The sequence below is a fragment of the Ixodes scapularis genome, unplaced genomic scaffold (assembly GCF_016920785.2).
Source record: "Ixodes scapularis isolate PalLabHiFi unplaced genomic scaffold, ASM1692078v2 ptg000830l_1__unscaffolded, whole genome shotgun sequence".
NCBI lineage: Eukaryota > Metazoa > Arthropoda > Arachnida > Ixodida > Ixodidae > Ixodes > Ixodes scapularis.
The window spans coordinates 326,700-344,577 of record NW_024610048.1 but is presented as its reverse complement, the minus strand read 5'-3'; the positions used below and the strand labels follow the sequence as shown (position 1 = coordinate 344,577).

Sequence of the window (17,878 nt, the reverse complement as noted above, 5' to 3'; positions counted from 1 at the left end):
GTTCCGCCCGAAATGTTTACTTTCAAAACTATAATTTATAATTGTATAGCTGTTAATTAATAGCGATTGCAGATCTGACGGCACAACCAAAACACCACCTCCGACATTTTTTTATTTCTTTGAGCGGCAGGTACATGCAGTCAAACCTCGATGTAACAAACTTCTAAGTAACGAAACCCTCGATGTAACGAAGTACATAACTTTTTCTAACCGCAAGTGTACGCACGCATGTATTTTTCACCTCTATGTAACGAAGTCCCGTTTGCAGAAATTTCTATGTAACGAAGTTTTACGGACAATTCGGCAGGAACATTTGGGTCTCAAAGGAGATTTTGGGATTCACATGCGCTAAAACGGGCCCTCGATAAAGCGCAAAGGGTGAAATGGGCCGAATCTGGCCAGTGGGGTGTACAGAACGGCCACTTGAGGACACTGGGGCCGCCGCCATTTCTACCGTCGGCTTCGTTCGCGCTGCCAAGTTCGTTTCGAGGTTTAACTGAAAGCGTGCATTTCTCGTTATCCTGGGCGGTGGAGCCTTGAAAACGATGAAGCCACCCCTAACAACGTCGACCTAGACGACTTTCTATACGCCGACTCTGCTGTCATGCGACGGAGGAGCTGACCGACGAGGCGATGGCTCGCGATGTTCATGGGAACTCGCAAGACGGGGACGACATCAAGCCTGATGAGAAAGACACCTGCGATGTGCCCAGTAACCGTGAAGTGGTGGACGGGATCGATGTCATGAGGCGGTTCGCAAGCACACACCAAGACGAAGACGCGATGCAGGCCATCTGGCTACGCGAACATCGTGTGATGTTCGCATAGCCAGGAAACTTTCTTTAACCTTAGCCCCGAATTTCTATGTAGGGAAACTTCAATGTAACGAAGTAAATTCCGAATTTAACCGACTTCGTTACATCGAGGTTTGACTGTATACAGTTATAACCTGAAAATGGGGCACAGTCATCATCACTTATAAGTTATAACCAGAATTCCCTTTGTAAAAGACCCGATAGTCGTCAGCCTGCACAAATGTGAATATTTTAAAGTGGGCTTTTACAGTTCAATTAATATGCATCAGATGTATTTTTCTCTTGACTAGAACGAGGCTTCAGACAATATTCTTCCATTCTGACTGCATCAATGTTCTTCTTTAGTATTAAAGCAGTGTGGATCGCAGATGTAGAGCCAAAACGTCTTTGGCTCTTTTTATACAGCATGCGGGGAAATTTTTAAACACACTCTTGCACAATGTTAAGAACTAAATAAAATATTAAAATGAAGGGTCAGAGAAATCAACTAGTTTTCAAGATCTGGTGAACTCAAGGCGGTTAAATAAAGAGAGCTCAAGTAATGTTAAAATGTGAAGCACGTGCAGTGCAGTTAACTCTCGTATAATAAAGCTGACACCAAAATTGTCGGAATTGCTTTTAATGACGTTATTAAAGTTACAATGGATGATATTTTTTCCTTGACGTCTATAGGACACGTGTATCCTTACGACAATAATTCAGCCCATTCTAAATTATGTGTACGTCACTGTACAACCTTTTACGCTTCCGATATAAAGGAAGGCAGTTGTGCGCCCGCACAATTATCGGTATAACAACCATAGAGTAAGCAACGACAGATTCAGTCTTGTTAGCCCAGTCTAAACAGCAGGCATGTACCGTTGTTTTCTAGCCGTTGCTTTGCTGTTCATCCTGGAGGCATCGGACGTTAGTTCCTCTCTCCCATATATGAATCCAGATCTTCAAAAATATCAAGATCCAGGAAAGGTATGACGACTCTTGTCAAGCATGTGGTTTTTTAAAGTTGCTAAACATGTATTCAGTTATTCAACAGAACTGAGAACTCGCCGAGGTATTGGACGGATTAGTTTGCACCCTCAAGGGTTGGTGATGTATGCTGCACCGCGATGGATTCAGAACAACCATCACTGGCATTGTGTTAATAAGCTTACGAGCATTAACGCGCTGCAGTGGGCATGGAGTGCGAGTGGGAAAATAACTGAACATGTTCTCTTTCCTTGGCACTAAGTCCACCTTACTATCCGATCTTGATACAGACCGCCGTTCTCGTAAGCTAAGCTTATTACAGGATAACCTATTCTTCAAGGACCTTTACTTTTTTTTTCATTCCCGCACTTTTTGGTTTATTTGCATATCGTAAATTGATGTTAGAAGTTGTTTGTATGCACATTTTCTTTTCGCATAATGTTCATTTGGTATATAGTTGTATTTCCTTTACTTTTACACTTGTTTGATTTTCATATATTGTTTTGAGAAGTTCATACAAATTTTGTTTCGCGTAATTTTCTCTTAGTATATAGCGGACTTGAGAAGTAGTCCGTTACAAGTAGCGGATTACTGGTAATTTGGTACTTTTTTAAGTAATTTTGTAATTACCACGTTACTTTGTTTGGCAGTAATTTGTAAAGTAATTGCGTTACAAATTTTTGGTAACGAATTATTTTAATTACTCGTTACTTTTTATTAACATGAGCATAATAGAGAAATGACAGCAATATCAGTTCAGGGCGAACCGCTCGACCAAAGCTGAAAAACGAGCGCTCGCGCTCATGGATTTTTCAGTTCTGCAAGCGACGTCCTCGATCAAATGTGTCGCTGTGGTCGGCCTTCCACGATTGGCCGAACGCTGACTATGACGTCAGCAAAGGATTTCTCTTGGACGGAAATAAGAGGAATGGAAGAACTTCAATTTTTCAGGTGTTGCCAGCGTTCGTTTCAGAGCGCAATGATTTAAAGCTTCAACCATGCTCATTACAAACACCATTGAACTTGTCGTTCGCAAGTTAATGACGTCAAGAGAGGGAACCATAGGAGGGCGCTCTGAAACACATCGCCGCTAATATGGAGTACTCAAAATAAATTGTGCTGTGTGTAGGTTTATACAGCCAAAACTTGGTCTGCTTCAGTGGGCGGCGAGTCTCCCAGCTGTAGATGAGAAATTTGCCCAGTGCAGTACAACCGCTAGCCTGGGGTCTTTGACGTGCATCACGCAGTAGTGATACACAACCGCACGCCGGTACGATGATCATCCAGATCAAAACGGGCAAAGGTGCGGATTGAACCCAGGATACGTGGGTTCTGCAGCGCGAAGGGAGTATTAACTGGCGACCATACATATATGCGCGACTGCTGAGCCCGTACTGACGGCGAGCTTTCACAGTTGTGCAACGCTGCAACGAGCATTCCGGATCGTCAAGATTGCCGGTCTTAGCAGCCCATTGACGTTAGCTGGTTCTGATCATGCGCTCTACACATCGCGTTAAAAGTGCACAAGCTGACAGTGCGTCAAAGCGACAGGCACGAGAGCGCAGCTTTGAGACCTAGCGGTTATGCTTGAAAGGCCTGCTACAGAAAGGAGCTTTCGGATATCGGCACCTTACCTCCGAATCTCCTAGCGGAAGTAGACGCTGCTACGGAGCATTCGCATCGCTTGCTCTTTCTTCAGGATTCCATGGATCTTTTCCAGTCACCGTAAGCTAGCGGGACGGCAGGTGTGGTTGCAGCTTTCGCTGCCTTATCAGCTTACAGGTGAACGGATTGCACCTATATTCTTTCTCTTAAATGCTATATTTTATTTTTACAAATACCGTAATGCAATGGTATAAGAATTGGAAAGCTGATTTCAAAAATGTTTGAAAACATCGAAGATATTTCAAATCTTTTCTTGATAAAATGTACGGTTAAAGTAACGTGAAAGTAATGTGTAACGTAACGAGTAAAGTTATCCGTTACTTTTCAGCAAAAGTAACTTGTAAAGGTAATCTGTTACATTTGGGTTTGGTAATTTGTTATGTAATCTATTACAACTTACAAGTAACGGGCATAAGTCTGGTATATAGATGTTATTTTTGTGAAAGCTGTATGTGTGGGATTGTTTTGCTTGTTTTGCTTTGTATACTACTGCTAAAGCTTAAAATACGGAATGTTTTAATATGCTTTCGTTACTTGATTATTCAGCACACCATTATTCTTATATGTATAGTTTTCTTTTGTATATTTTAATGCTTGTCCTGCTTACAAATCTGAGGCGCTCACCAGAACACGTCAAGCTGCCTCTGGCAGCTTTTTCTCTTGTGCCTCCTTGGCTTCAAGGCCATGAGTAAAAATTAATGATTGATTGGTGTCCCCGAGAATATCGCTATACACGCAAACCTTTCAGTGCGAAGGAAAATAATGCGTAAATGCTTGCGTATGCTATATTGCAAAACACCCGTGGATTTTTTTTTTATTATAGCGTGAATTACGTCTTTCTAAGCAAAGGGCTCATCTAAGAATAAATGCCATTGCCAGCGTAGATCGAGATTCGAAGTCACCATATATCCCCTCACTTTGCAAAAACAAAAATCGATGAGCGGAGATTCGAATCGCACTTCGTTCTTTTTATTTATTATCCTCGAGGAATACACATCAAGTTCCACTCGGAAAATGATGACGCAGAAGAAATGCTGGATTCTCACTACCCTTCTAACCCCGCCAGCGTCTGCAGGGCTCCGCGCCTGCGTACATAGCATGTGCAAAGCATACAGAGATAAGCTGTAATAAGGTGGTGAACTGGGCCAGTTGGTTGACGTTATACATGATGGGGAAAATAGCGCAGAAAACACGGGCTACGAAGAGGAACCAACACGACAGGACAATGCTGTACTCTCAACTGAAAAATTTTAATAAACGAAACAAAGGAAAGAAACATACACAGTATCTTAATATATTGCACAGAAACAAAGGACCACCCTCGCCAGCCATGAAGCGTGTCAATAAACTACCCGTTCACTATGTGACTTACGTTTTTTGCCGCAGGGATGAAATCTCTTTGGCTGGCAGCGCCAATGATGGTTCACTAACACATGAATGACCATGACACAAAACGTGGAAGGCCATAATGATTTGTCTCGTCACCCTATCCTTGTGCACGCCCAGAACGGTTCTTCTGCCAAAGTCAGGCCGACACTTGCACTCTCTGCAATGAAGGGCAAAAGCCACCCAACCGTGACTCCGAGTGAATATGAATGTTCTCGTAAAACGAGGACATTCATATTCGCTCGGAGCTACGGTTGGGAGGCTTTTGCCCATTCCCTAAAAACCACCTTAAAGGGGTAGTGCAACGATTTTAGTGTTGAAAGAATTGTCAGTTTGTATTTTTATACTGTTTTTCCAAGCACAAGTGACCAAAAACGCGACACCTTGCCACGAAACACTGCTGTAACTGTGCGTAATCGCAAAGAAGGAAAGTAAATACTTGCCGATCTGCTGTTCCGTGTAATGGTTAACGGAATTGATCTGTGACAAACTCTGGAGGATATGCGGAAGTGAACAAAACCTGTCCCTTTCCGCTGCTACACTCGCCGTCACCCCAGTGGCAACCAGCCTTTTGTGTCGATTGCTCGCCGCGACCTTCGACGATGCTAATCCTTTAAAAGTCGTTAATCACGGAGGAAGCCTCTAGGTTCTCAAAAGAGAGAACCAAAGAAGAAACCACGTGATCCCCTAGAGTACGTCACTCGAAAGGCGACGTGGAAAGTTGAGAGGCACTCTGACCTTCGATGTGTTTAAATTTTTACATGAAAGCTACCGCTCGCAACAAAATACTGTTTTCTATTTTTCGTTTCATGGGTGACACAGATTAACTTCCACAGTTAATTGGCCAATGTCTGAAAAACGTTGCTCCGCCCTTTTGAAGGGGCGATGCAACAATTTTTGTACTTTGCGCAATTACCGCTTAGAAGGGATCCCTGGCGTTAATGACCTATTCATCATGCGTTCGTTTTTCACCCCACGCAACAGAAGTCCCAGAAAAAAATAATTAAAGAAAAACGAGCAGCGTTCATTCCCTCAACTCGCAGCCAGAACAAGCGGCCACGTGATCTGGAGCCGATTATATGCCGCCAATGTTGATCATAGCCACGCGCTGGGGTTGGCAAAGCACAGGACACGGGCTGATTTCCAGACATTGTTATGGCTCGGCTATTATCGTCGTTGCAGCGATTGGACACGAGCCACTACCCGAATGCTTCTCGAGCTAGTAATTATCACGAGCCCAAATCGAGTGCCCACGCAATGCTCGGGCCCAATTTATGAACCGCATTCAAATATCGTCATTGGGGTGTACTGCGATCCCCACATTACGTCATCAAATTTCGCAAAGGAGAGATTGAATGAAAATGATCGGTCTTGTGCTTAAAATTACACCGCAACAAAGGGGTTTCTTGGCCAGTGGCGTTGCGTGCGAGCATTCTTGAGTCCCACAAGTGCCAGTAAGCTCGTGTAAAGTGGAACACATTCGAAGTGAATATCGTTGCACAGCTCCTTTAAGAAGCTTAATCTCCAGAACGAACTCAGAGCCTTATTTCACTGTTGGACTGAGCGTGTTCACGTGACGCAAAAGTGTTAAAGAAAGGTAAGACGCTAGGTCACGCTGGAGGTGGAACTTCACTGAAACGAAGTAATCTTGGAAGAGACTGTATGTTGTTCCGACATAGAACACCAGTCTAATAGTTTCAATATGAACTTCTGTAATGTGCCGACTGAATAGCATAAAAAGGCTGATTCCGTGTTTGCGGTAACTGTGTCGCCCTGTGTACACTGAACCTTCAAGCCGTTTCAAGGCTCGTGACTTCACGATACGCAGACACGGCGGACGCTACGAGGTAATGGTATCAACCGAGTGGCGTCAAAATCGCATGTGACTAGGCCTGTTCTATTCGTGATTTGTTCAGTGATGATAGAACGCGAGCAGAAACATGACGAACACAATGATGCTCCGCGTTTGACGCTGTCTGATATCTCTCATCAGCTCGTAGCCTCCGCTGCGTCTGAAACAAAGTATTGTTTAACGTTTTTTAGTCCGGCATGTGCGCGTGGCTCGGCTCGGATACTTTTCGCTAACTGAATCGCGTATTGCCTTTTCTTGATTCTAACGAATTTACAATAAAAGTGCGCCATTGCGTTCGTACGTATGCGTGGGGCATAGTGTAACCGTTAATTAATGTTAGTTACAAAACATTTTCATATAATATCAATTCCCAATTTCTGCTGTTTTGTTTAGCAAAACAAACTTAATCCCGCACAAACAAAAACATATGGCCCAAATTTTAAAGAATAAATGGGAGATTTGCTTTTGCGAATCTTTGCTGCAGACTGTGTTGAAATGCGCCCGTTTGTTGACTTTTACAATCGAAGGCTTGCTCTTCTATCGCCACCCAAGAGTCGCTCTCATTTGTTCTGAGTCTTTTAGACCCAACGAGCCCGGTCATATTCATCACGTCGCCGTAATTCTTCAGCCATCTCCTCTCAGTTCGCTTCACACTTTTTTGAGGCATTGAAACGTGCGCGGCACGTCCAGTGTGCGCCTCGTACGATGACCCACGAATGCGCGAGATTAGGAGAGGAGGAAGGCCCGTATGCATCACCTTCTCGCGCCTTCATACGCATATCGATGTGTAGATTAAAATTTCACTGAGGCCGCATGGTAATTGAAGCATCATACTGATTTCCACCCTGACTGGTTAATTGAGTGAAGTGCGAACTGTTTGTTGTTTTTTGCGAGTTCATAGATGTGCTGTATATACCAGTGTCTGCTCCGTTACATGGGCGCCGCCATGTTTGTTTTTAATGCCACCATGTCACTGTAGAAGGGCTGCGCGTTTAGCAAAACCGCACTTGTTTAGAAACCTTTGCACATATCATAGTGCAAAAAAGTCAGAACTTCATATTCACGAAGCTCAAAGAAACAAACCGATGCCAAGAGTGCTGTAAGTAGCACATATCTTGGTTTATACCCAGCCCTTGTCTTCATAAGGGCCTGCATTTCAAATTGTCATTTCGCATCCTTATCGCTGGGGGCTACGATTTCTTACACTGGGCTATATATTGCAGAAATTCTTGGATCGAATCTCGGCCGATACGTGGTGTACAAAAATATGGAGCTTTCCTCATATACATTTTGCTTTACTGCAATTTAACTTTCGGGTGGCCATCAGTCCTCGTAAAAAGTAGATTGATGATCGTCAAAAATTGCAGTTCTCAATGATTTCTTTTTTCAAACAATCATTACAGTGTCTGCCGCTCCAAGAGAAGTGGTACACATTATACAGGAACTACAAGTCAGACCCTGTCTTTGGTGGAACTGATCAATGCATCGAATTCACTTGTCTGGGTCCGGCAGCGGACGATACCTTCGCTTTTACAATTAGATACGGAGACACTACGGCGTAAGTGGACTAAAAATACAGCTAACATAACATATTGTGTGAAACCAGAAAGAAAACTAAAGAAACGCTTTCTTAGTTTAGAATTGTCGTCATATCGGCAAGTCCAAGAGATTGTTATGTGCTTACGGGACTGATTTATGCAAATGACGTGGTTTTATAGGCTAGAATTAGCAAATATTATTAAATATCGGTTGAGCAGAAGCGTATATAATATGTGAAAAAATGCATTAGTGGCAAATTCGGAGGATGTTTTGTAACAACGGCGATGTTCAAGTTCCAGAGGCACAATACGCCACGCTTATGAGATTGTCGAGTTTAAGTACTTCCGTATAAAGCATGAAAAGTGTAAAGCTTGGTAAGGCCGGATGAGAGTAATTGCAATGAAGAAGAAGGCAGTGTAAAACTGCAATAACTCTGGAGTGCTAAGGAAGGTCTAGATAGGGCAATGGTGATTTGTGCAATTGCATTTTTGTATATGAAAACATATACAAGAACGTAAACAAAAAATTAAGCAGCGCGCTATTGAAAGGCAGGGTCAAGAAGGATATTGCAAAACTTCGTGAGACTCTGGGTGTACAAAACAATTTTAAATTTAGATCGTTTTAACGCAGAGAAGCTAGCAGTAAGGTAATATTTAGGAATCGACATTGGAAAATGAAACTGCTGTTGTAACCACGAAGACCTTTCAACTTGCTCCAAAAACCGATGACACAAAGTGAACTATGCAAAACACATAGCCAAACGGTGGGGCAGATTATAGCTACACATTGGATGATGTTAGCCTAGAAGATAGTTAAAGGCAGCAGAGAGAGATATGTGGAATACATGTGATCCTACAAAATCAACCCTGACATGCATTGATCCTTCAAGAAGGGCATTGCTCGAGATAGTGCCTATGCCAATGTGGTTTTTATATATTGCTTTAATATTCCTTAGTAAATCTTCCTTCTGAATATTATTATAAATTCAACATATGATTGTAACACGCTCCTCATAAATGTCGCAATGCTCCGACTATCATACTTTTGGCTAAAGTATGATACAAAAATGTTTATGGAAAAAGGTGTTGCTTCTTGGACACACTTTAAAGTTATGCAATTAGTCTAATTTTTGTAGCTGTCTATTTATGAGACCCTTAAAATGTGACGAGATTACATTAGTTCAAAAGGAAAAATATTTACTCAGGCTTGTGCATTTTCATAGCCAAATTTTGCTACATAAAATCAGGGCGGACAATCAAACTCGGGAAGCTAAAAATTGTTACTTAGATCATCATTTAAATTATGATTTAAATTACGCCGGTTTTAGTATGATCATTTAAGTTAACTCTTTCCCGCAGATATAATTATTAATATGCTTTCTATTTGCCGTTTGTTTATCACTCGATACTTTCTATGTGCAACTGCCTTGTATTTAAATCACACAATGCTCAGGCAAAAAATATTTAAAGCAGGTTGAACATGAACAATTCTTCTGAGCGAATCAGAGTGCTTAGATATTTTTCCATGGTTCACGTGGTTGGTCAGTCACGTAATTAATGTACTGCATGCAAATAAAAACGCTAAAACCAACATCAAAAGTAATATCCCATTGAAAGCAAATCTGGACGCAAAAAAAAAGCTCGGACAGCCTTTACAATCACTGAAAAATTAGCTGCTCTTGTTCTACTTCTTGAACATTACATACACTAAAACGTTGTTGCACTACTTAAAAATATCAAACGTACAATAATTCCTATCCTTCGTAATCTTACGAATCGATCAGTCAATCGGTCACGATTAAAAACACATACAAATCCCTCTTTCCTAGCTATAGTGATTAAAAAAATTAATATTATTGAAAGTGACTCTATATGATTTATTTAATGTTCTAAAAAGAGGTCTTGCTTAGTTTTCACCCTACATAAAATTCAGAGACTTACGGCAATATTGTAGCCAGCATGGTCGAGAAGATACGCTTCCCCGTTTATCTAGAAGATTTAATATACATAGTAAGTTTTGCGTACGCTCTTTCCCCAAGCGTAACGATAAGAAAGTCAGAATGACTTTGTCTAGTCAGTCTGGCCCTAGCTCTTTCCCGAACATTCTAGGTCAAATCGCGAGTCTTGGTATTGCGTATACGAGCGAATGCAAGTCTTCTGTGTTTGAGTTAGTGTTGCGTGTTACACACTGCGCGTGCACGGAGCCCAAACCGCGGCCTTGGACTGGCGCATGGCGACTTCGCGCGTGCGCTGCTTGCAACATGCCACGCTAACGCAAACGCATAGCGCTTGCGTTAGCTTATACGCAATACTAAAACTCACTAATATTCGACATAACGAACATAGCCGGTAAAAAGCCTATCGCCATATTGCCGATTAATTCACTGATTCTTTCTCGCGATGGCAAGCTGTTACGCCGACTGGCCGTCGCTTGCTGCTGCTCTCTCGACGTCTGTTCTTCTCTCTTTCGTTTCTGGCACGAGTTCGCCCCCCTTAAATCGTTAGTTTATTTTGTTTTCTTCTACCTTATTTTATCATCTGTCATTCGTGACAATATGTTTACACCTCGGTGTGAAATTGATTTCAAGTTCTTTGAAAGTGGGAAAATGATATACAAAATAAAATTAGATGCTTTCAGAGACTTATAAACGTGTGCCACTAACGTCACAAAATGTTTCTGGAAAATTACACAGCAAAAAAAAAAAAAACAACAACAACAAGCGAAGGCAGTTCAGGTTGGACTCGGCCGTTGTTCAAAAGTTTGATGTTGACCACATATTTGTTATTACGAATATTTTCATTTTAACATGGAGCCTTTTTGCCTAACATAAACACAAATAGTATACACTTGATATCTGAAAGCGATTAAAAACACACATCTTCACACCTTGTACATAACGTAAGTTGAACAGGTTCAAAGTTGACGTTTTCCGAATATCTTGACTGTAAACAAAAGGAAGAGCAGCTACTTCTGATGGTTACTTCTTTTTTTCTCTTTAGAAACTTCACCCTGACCGCCTCGGCATCTGAAGGATACACGACCAATAATCTTCTGCACTTTAAACAGGATGGACGTAAGTTGTTTTGTTATATCCTATAATCCTCTTCGGGTTTTCGACGGGATATTTCCTTATTCTCCTGACTTCCACAACACCCCACCCCGTTTTTGTACGTCACTCCGGTTTTCCCATGCACAGTGACTACAGCGTACTAAACAATATAGGCCCCAAGTTCGTAATCCTTCTAGGCTGGATAAATTTCCCGTCTCAAGTGAAGTGCCCAGAGGTAATTTTAAGAAAATGTAACTTGCTCCTCCCTGAGCCATAGTGCAAAATATAAATTCATTGCTGGTCGCTAGACAAAACACATTATATAACGGACACCCGTGCATAATATTAACAACAACAGTAAGCCTGCCTTTTCTTAATATCTACGACGCGGTAATTTTTATTATTTTTCAATATGTGACATAGCCAAGAAGTGGGCCCTAATGATTAGTTATTTTCCCAGTTTGATACGGAACGTCCTTAAGAACTGTCGTGTGCATCAAGAAAGCATGGCGGGCTGTGCAGGTTTATATTGTCTAAGAGAGTGCAAATGTGTTTATTACCACCTTGTAAAAATACAGATAGAGGGGCTGTGGAAAAAAGCTGAGCTTAGCAGCTTAACGAGCTACAGTCCCTGTATTAGTTGCAACTAAGCACCACTACGGTAGGAATAATGAACATGCATAAAAAGTATAATGACAACGAAAACGCCACGGTATACAGGCATACAAAACAGAAATTATACTCCTAAGGTTACAGACATTGCACGGAGTTCACTGTACTTACAGGCGAGCAAATCAAACTGCATAAGCTGATAAGCGTTTAATAATGAAGGAAGTGTATACCACAGGCATTTGTTTTCTGTAAATTAAACAAGGTGTAGGTACCACCCAATTTTCTCCATGTCTTGTAGTATAATTTAATTCTCTTTTTTGAAGTTGTACCAGATTACGTGTATTATTTATATTCCTCTGTGTTTCCAACTTATAACGTACACTCAATCGATATTTATATAGGTTGTATGCTGGGATCACGTCGGAACGACAAAAAAGTTTGCACATGACGCTCTCTAGGGCGCGTTGTAAATATGTCGAAGACATTTTTTTTGTACCGAATAAACACGTTGTAAGTTTGAAAATGTGGATGTCCCCCCACACTAGTTGACAGTAATTCAAATGGGAATAAAAGCGTGAATTAAACAGAAGTAACTTGATTCTTGTGTGAAGAAGGTATCTAACACGACCTATTATTCCAGTTATCTGAGATATTTTTTGCGTACTAAATAGTACTTATGACTATACCACGACATAATTTCGGAAAACACGACACCGAGACATTTGAAGTGCTCGACAATTTTGATTGGACGGGAATTAAGGAATATATCTCTATGCACTGGAATTGGCTTTTTATGGTCTAAATGTCACTGCTTTTGTTTTAATTGATTTATTTGCATGGAACTAGATTTGGACAAGCTCTCCAGTGCTTTCATTGTGTGATTGCATGTATCTACCAATTCATGGATATCAGTGCCGGCAACGAAAATACTAGTGCCATCAGCGTAAATAATGAATTTCGCACTAGGGTTAATTTTTGCAATATCATTAAGATAAATATTAAATAGCAATGGCCCTAATATACTACCTTGTGGTACACCACAAGTCACAGATAGCGCCTTAGAACAGATGTTGTTTATGTGAAAAACCTGTTTTCGGTTTGATAAATAGGATTTCAAAAGTAATAAAACCTGTCCACAAATACCATAGTAACTAAGTTTCCCCAACAGAATACCATGACTCACTGAATCGAAGGCCTTAGAGAAATCCACAAATACACCAGCTACAATGGCTTTATTTTCAAATTGTGTAATCAAATATTCTTTTTGCTCGAGTAACGCCAATTCCATTGATTTTTTGTACAAAAACCATATTCTTGATGGGTTAACAAGTTACATTTATCTATAAAGTTTGGGAGCCTTGAAGGCAAGATTTTTTTCAAATTTCTTTGAGAAAACAGGTAGAATAGAAACTGGCCTATAAGTTTCTAAATTGTTTCGATCACCTTTTTTATAAAGAACCGGAACTCTCGCAACTTGCATATTCACTGGAAAAACTGCATCAGCAAAACAAAGATTACAAAATATGAGTATGAATAAGCGCAATAATATCAGTTACGTGCTTCACCCGTCGTATCTGCAATCCATCAATATCACAACTACTGCTGTTATTTATTTTACTATATTTATCCGCATGTTTCGCCCCCATATAATACACGGATTTCACAATGCTAACAAAGCGACTGACCTCACAGAAGACGAGTCAAATTTGGTGACTGCCTCATACTCGGACTGCATGACCTGCGTTGTATTCAGAAGCACATACTTAGACGGTAAGTCCCATGTCCCTTCATCTACTGAGTGCAGTCTTCGTTGAGAACGAATGCGATAAAAGCGTGTTCCACAAGCTGCTATTCCGCGAATAAAATCGGTGCCGCTAGCAATGCGGTGGCACGGTCTCCAAGGTTTCATTTCACATGAGCGTTTTGTGCAGCTGAATGCCCAATGTTCCTGCAGCTAACGAACGCGCCCAATGGGTTTTTGTTACTTGCAGTGACAACTTTTCTGCTTTATTTGTCGTTTTTACTTTTATTGTTATTTTTTAGGGCTAGAAAGAAAAAAGCAATATTGACGTGCCTTTGCAGGGCGTTTTTGAAAGCTTGTTGAATCAAAAGTATTTGAGTTATTAAAATGGAATGTAAATACTTATGTTGTTAAACAAACAGAAAGATGGAAGAGAAAATCGACCTGACAAAATCTCTTCACGGAATTTAGACACACAAGCTGAACTCCTTTATGGCTAGACATACCGCAGGAAATAGGCCCATGACAAAGGACCCAGAACGAGAAACCATATCGGCTGCGTATTTTCTCTGCATGTCGTCTGTCCGAAATCTGGAAACGCCATCCTAAGCGCATGCTTACCATTTGTGTTTCCTCTCCTGTCACGTTACCACCTGCAGCTCTGTGAATGACCAGCGAGGGGGGGTACAGTTGTTATGGAGAAAACCGCTGATGGTGCATGAAACGTGTCTTTAGAGAAATTCGCCAAGGTGTTTAAACATCACTTTCCATATAAACGCATAAAAATGCTTGAACAAAATTGTAAGCCATGGGTATCTTTACAATAGTCAAACATATTCGTAGCAAAGCTCTGATATATAACTGTTTCGTCTAGAAACGCGACCAGGTTTCTTTAACTGAATTTTATTCGTAACGCAATATAGTTTAACTGAGGAGGGGAGAAATTCTCAAAAGAGTTACTACACTTCTTTTTTTTTTTCGTTGGCAACTGGTCGCACTTACGTGATGTGAAATCATCTAGGTTCACTGCTCAAACCTGCTTATATGCCAAATCGCATTAAACGTTGAATCATCAATGTATTTATACTGCCGGTAGAGATCGGGCCGATATGTTCAATTACTATTTCGTAAACCTAGCAGATGAAGCCAAAAAATCCGATTCCTGAAGCTATATTTATCATACAGACTGAGGTTCTCTTTCTTAAACCCAGTCGCTAATTCGTAAGTCATTATTGGGATCATACACCTGAAAAATAGCACTAAATATGATGTCGGAGGAATGCAAATTCTCCCAAGTCTTCGACTTAAATGCTCACGTGTTACTTATATTTTCTAAACTTTCTCTTAAAACTTCTGTACTCCCCAGAAACTTTGAAGTGAACTAAAAAAATCGCCTTATATACACGTCTATACCTTCTTCACTTTTTGGGCGATGATATGTTTTGTATCTTTGAAGGAGTTATACTCTTGAATATAGGGCGTTTTTTGTTGAATAAACTTCTAACTGTATTTAAGACTTCGTTGTTCAGTTCGTTTTATTCTTATTAATTTCTGTTGGGTTTACTATGCATATCAAAGCTCTTGGTGTGTTTTAGTGAGAACAGGACATGGGATAGCCATGTGCACTATCTTATGACAAAACTCGCTTGGGTGGTGGGAATCACAGATCGCAACAGGTTTATTTTATCAATAAATGTTGATTCGTTGGTTTACACAACATTGTTTTCTTTCTATTTAAATTATTCCCATCTCATTTTGTGTACTTCAACAATTTCTAACATTCGCAAACTTTTTTTTGCAACAAAAATATTTTGAGAGGCAGATGCAACGTATGACATCACCTTCATAACGCTGATTTATCTATGAACTATCATAATTGATGCGTATAAAGTATGTCAATGCAAACTCTATCTAATCTAGAATTGAAAAAAGAAGAAACAGCGAGGTATTCATTTTTATGGAAAACTTCTCGTCGCTGAGAGTAACCTTACCACCCTACCCTTCGTGTAAAACAAAATACTGAAGAATGGTCACTCCGAGAACAAATACGGTTTTAAATTGATAAATTTCGCACAACCTTATTCTCTATTTTTTTTTTTATAAGCAGTTTGGAGTTATATGGCGTAACTTTTAAAAGGTTTTGTATTTTTGTACATGCTGTCTACAAATTGTGCTATTTTGTTTAGTGTTTCCGAGTTTCTCTCGGCGTATCATTCTTTTTTTTCTATTTTTACCTTAGGTAGTGGGCATGTTGTTTCCCATGTGAGTTATTCCTCTACTTGCTGTTAACAATTGAGGGGCACAAGGACCTCTCATACCCGATGGGATAAAGTTTTTATTATTATTTTCAGCAGATAGAAAATTATTGAAATTTCATAAGGGTTGCTACATTTTCGTGTTTTTTCGTTTTTTTTTTTTTTTTTTTGTACTGTGAATGTTTGTGATATAATGACGTTTAATCTATGAACCACGGGGGTCGGTGGTATTCTCATCAAAAATTGCTCTTGTTTGACCTGCATTCAATAATTTAATGACACTAAAAAAGCATCGGCATTTCGTTGAGAAAAGTTAATAAATTATATCCACCGAACTGAATATTAAACAATCACGGTTTCGCGATCTCTCAAAAGGCGTTAGTCTTATACACATAAAAGAGCATAACGTACGTTAACTTGATCCTCGTGAATATTGCATGCGCAGATGGGGCCTGTTCCCTTATTGTTCCTGAAAGCGCGCTGGGAAGTGACCTCCAGTGTTGCGACTACCTCTTTGACCTACTCTGCGACGCAACCCCGAAGTTCACCATCTACGATGAAAGCTGCTTCAAGTGAATAATCGTCGAGCAGCAGGTACCTCAAGTGAAACGTTGCCTACACCAGAAGCAAAGAGCGAGGTACTGAATGTTATTACGGCTAAATGCTACATTTTATGTAATCGTTGACTAATAAAAGTGTATATTAAACTGCAAATTATACTTGAAATAAATCATGCGAAATTTCTTGTTAATTAATTAGTAAAATTTCGACGCAGAGTAAACTAAACAAATGCAGTTTGCCGCCTAAAAAGCACAATATGGTCAATTTAAATACGACCAGCTGTTTTACCTCACGGTTGGGTACAATTTAATGTGTCTTAATCCTATCCGAAACGTATTACCTGGAATGCAAAAATAATAACTATGGGTTATGAATTGAAGCCTTGCTCCTCTTCCATGGGTTTCACAGAGCATGGAAAAGGCCAAGACAACCGGTCCTGTCACCAATATTGGAACAATGAATTACACCACGCTATTCGATTTCAACCGATATTCGCACACCCAATATGCCTGCTGAGAAAATCCGCAGACTCGTAAGATTGTGAAACTTCGTAGGTCCCACAGACGTTATGTGAATCGATGAGTCGCTATAGTTCTACGGATCCCTGTAGATGTCCAGAGGATGTGCGGGTCTGTGGATCCTCACACACTCTGTGTGGGTCTGTGGGAGTCCTGCGGGCCCCACGGAGATCGTATAGAAGCTGTGTGGGATTCTTATGAAATCCGCAGATTCACTGTTTTGTGTTAGAATCACTACCGCTGAATTTCCACTCCGAAGTTTGAATGATTCCGGAATCATTCGCACTTTTCGCGGCCCTGGAATGGAATGGGGATCGGATGGTGGCAACGCTAAAGGGAGAGTGCAATGGGAATGGAATTGGATGCCCTTTTCCCGGAATAGAGTGGAAATAGAATGGACACTGTTGTTATGCAACATATGTAACTTTTCATATAGTGCCTGCGGGCTGATGGCGCAATGTGATAGCGCATGGCACTCTTGATACAATAGCATTGCACAGAACGTCACAGACGGCTTGATTGTCTCACTAGCTTATGCTCCTTTGATGATAAAAATGGTGCGCCATCGGAGAAACGACCAAACATACTTGTTGTAGACGGACGAGGTGTCGTTACTGGCGCCGCGAGACGCGACAAACCACCGGTTGCAATCATGCGCGATTAGCATGTAGCTTTTAACCGGGATGTTGAACCGAACTCGAACAAAAGACCAGAGCAAAACCGATATTTTAATTGAACCGGAACATAACTGAAGTATAAATCAAACATTTGATATGGGAATGGAACCGTAATTTTATGTGACGGTCACCGGTTCAATGGAAACGGTTCGGCGTAATAAAACAAAAGCCGCGCCTATTGTGGGTGGTGTCGCGAAGTCAATAAAATATCTAGCAACGGTGGCGTGAGCGGCTCAGTTTTG

At 40.8% G+C, this 17,878-nt stretch overlaps 1 protein-coding gene across 1 annotated transcript; it reads left to right on the top strand.

The window, feature by feature from the left end:
* Nucleotides 1–1,667: 1,667 nt before the first annotated feature.
* On the top strand, nt 1,668–16,495 carry LOC115323949. Its single transcript, XM_029984429.4, has 5 exons — nt 1,668–1,781; nt 8,088–8,242; nt 11,223–11,296; nt 13,577–13,654; nt 16,326–16,495. Exons 1-5 carry the CDS (start codon nt 1,668–1,670, stop codon nt 16,454–16,456), a joined length of 552 nt encoding a protein of 183 aa, XP_029840289.4. The 3' UTR covers nt 16,457–16,495.
* The last annotated feature ends 1,383 nt before the right edge of the window (nt 16,496–17,878 follow it).

Bases quoted from the DNA above. Each gene is read 5' to 3' on its own strand.
- LOC115323949 (XM_029984429.4), top strand. From the start codon at position 1,668: ATGTACCGTTGTTTTCTAGCCGTTGCTTTGCTGTTCATCCTGGAGGCA. The intron at 8,243-11,222 runs GTAAGTGGACTA...TTTTCTCTTTAG, and splicing joins AGATACGGAGACACTACGGC to AAACTTCACCCTGACCGCCT. The intron at 13,655-16,325 runs GTAAGTCCCATG...TTGCATGCGCAG, and splicing joins CAGAAGCACATACTTAGACG to ATGGGGCCTGTTCCCTTATT.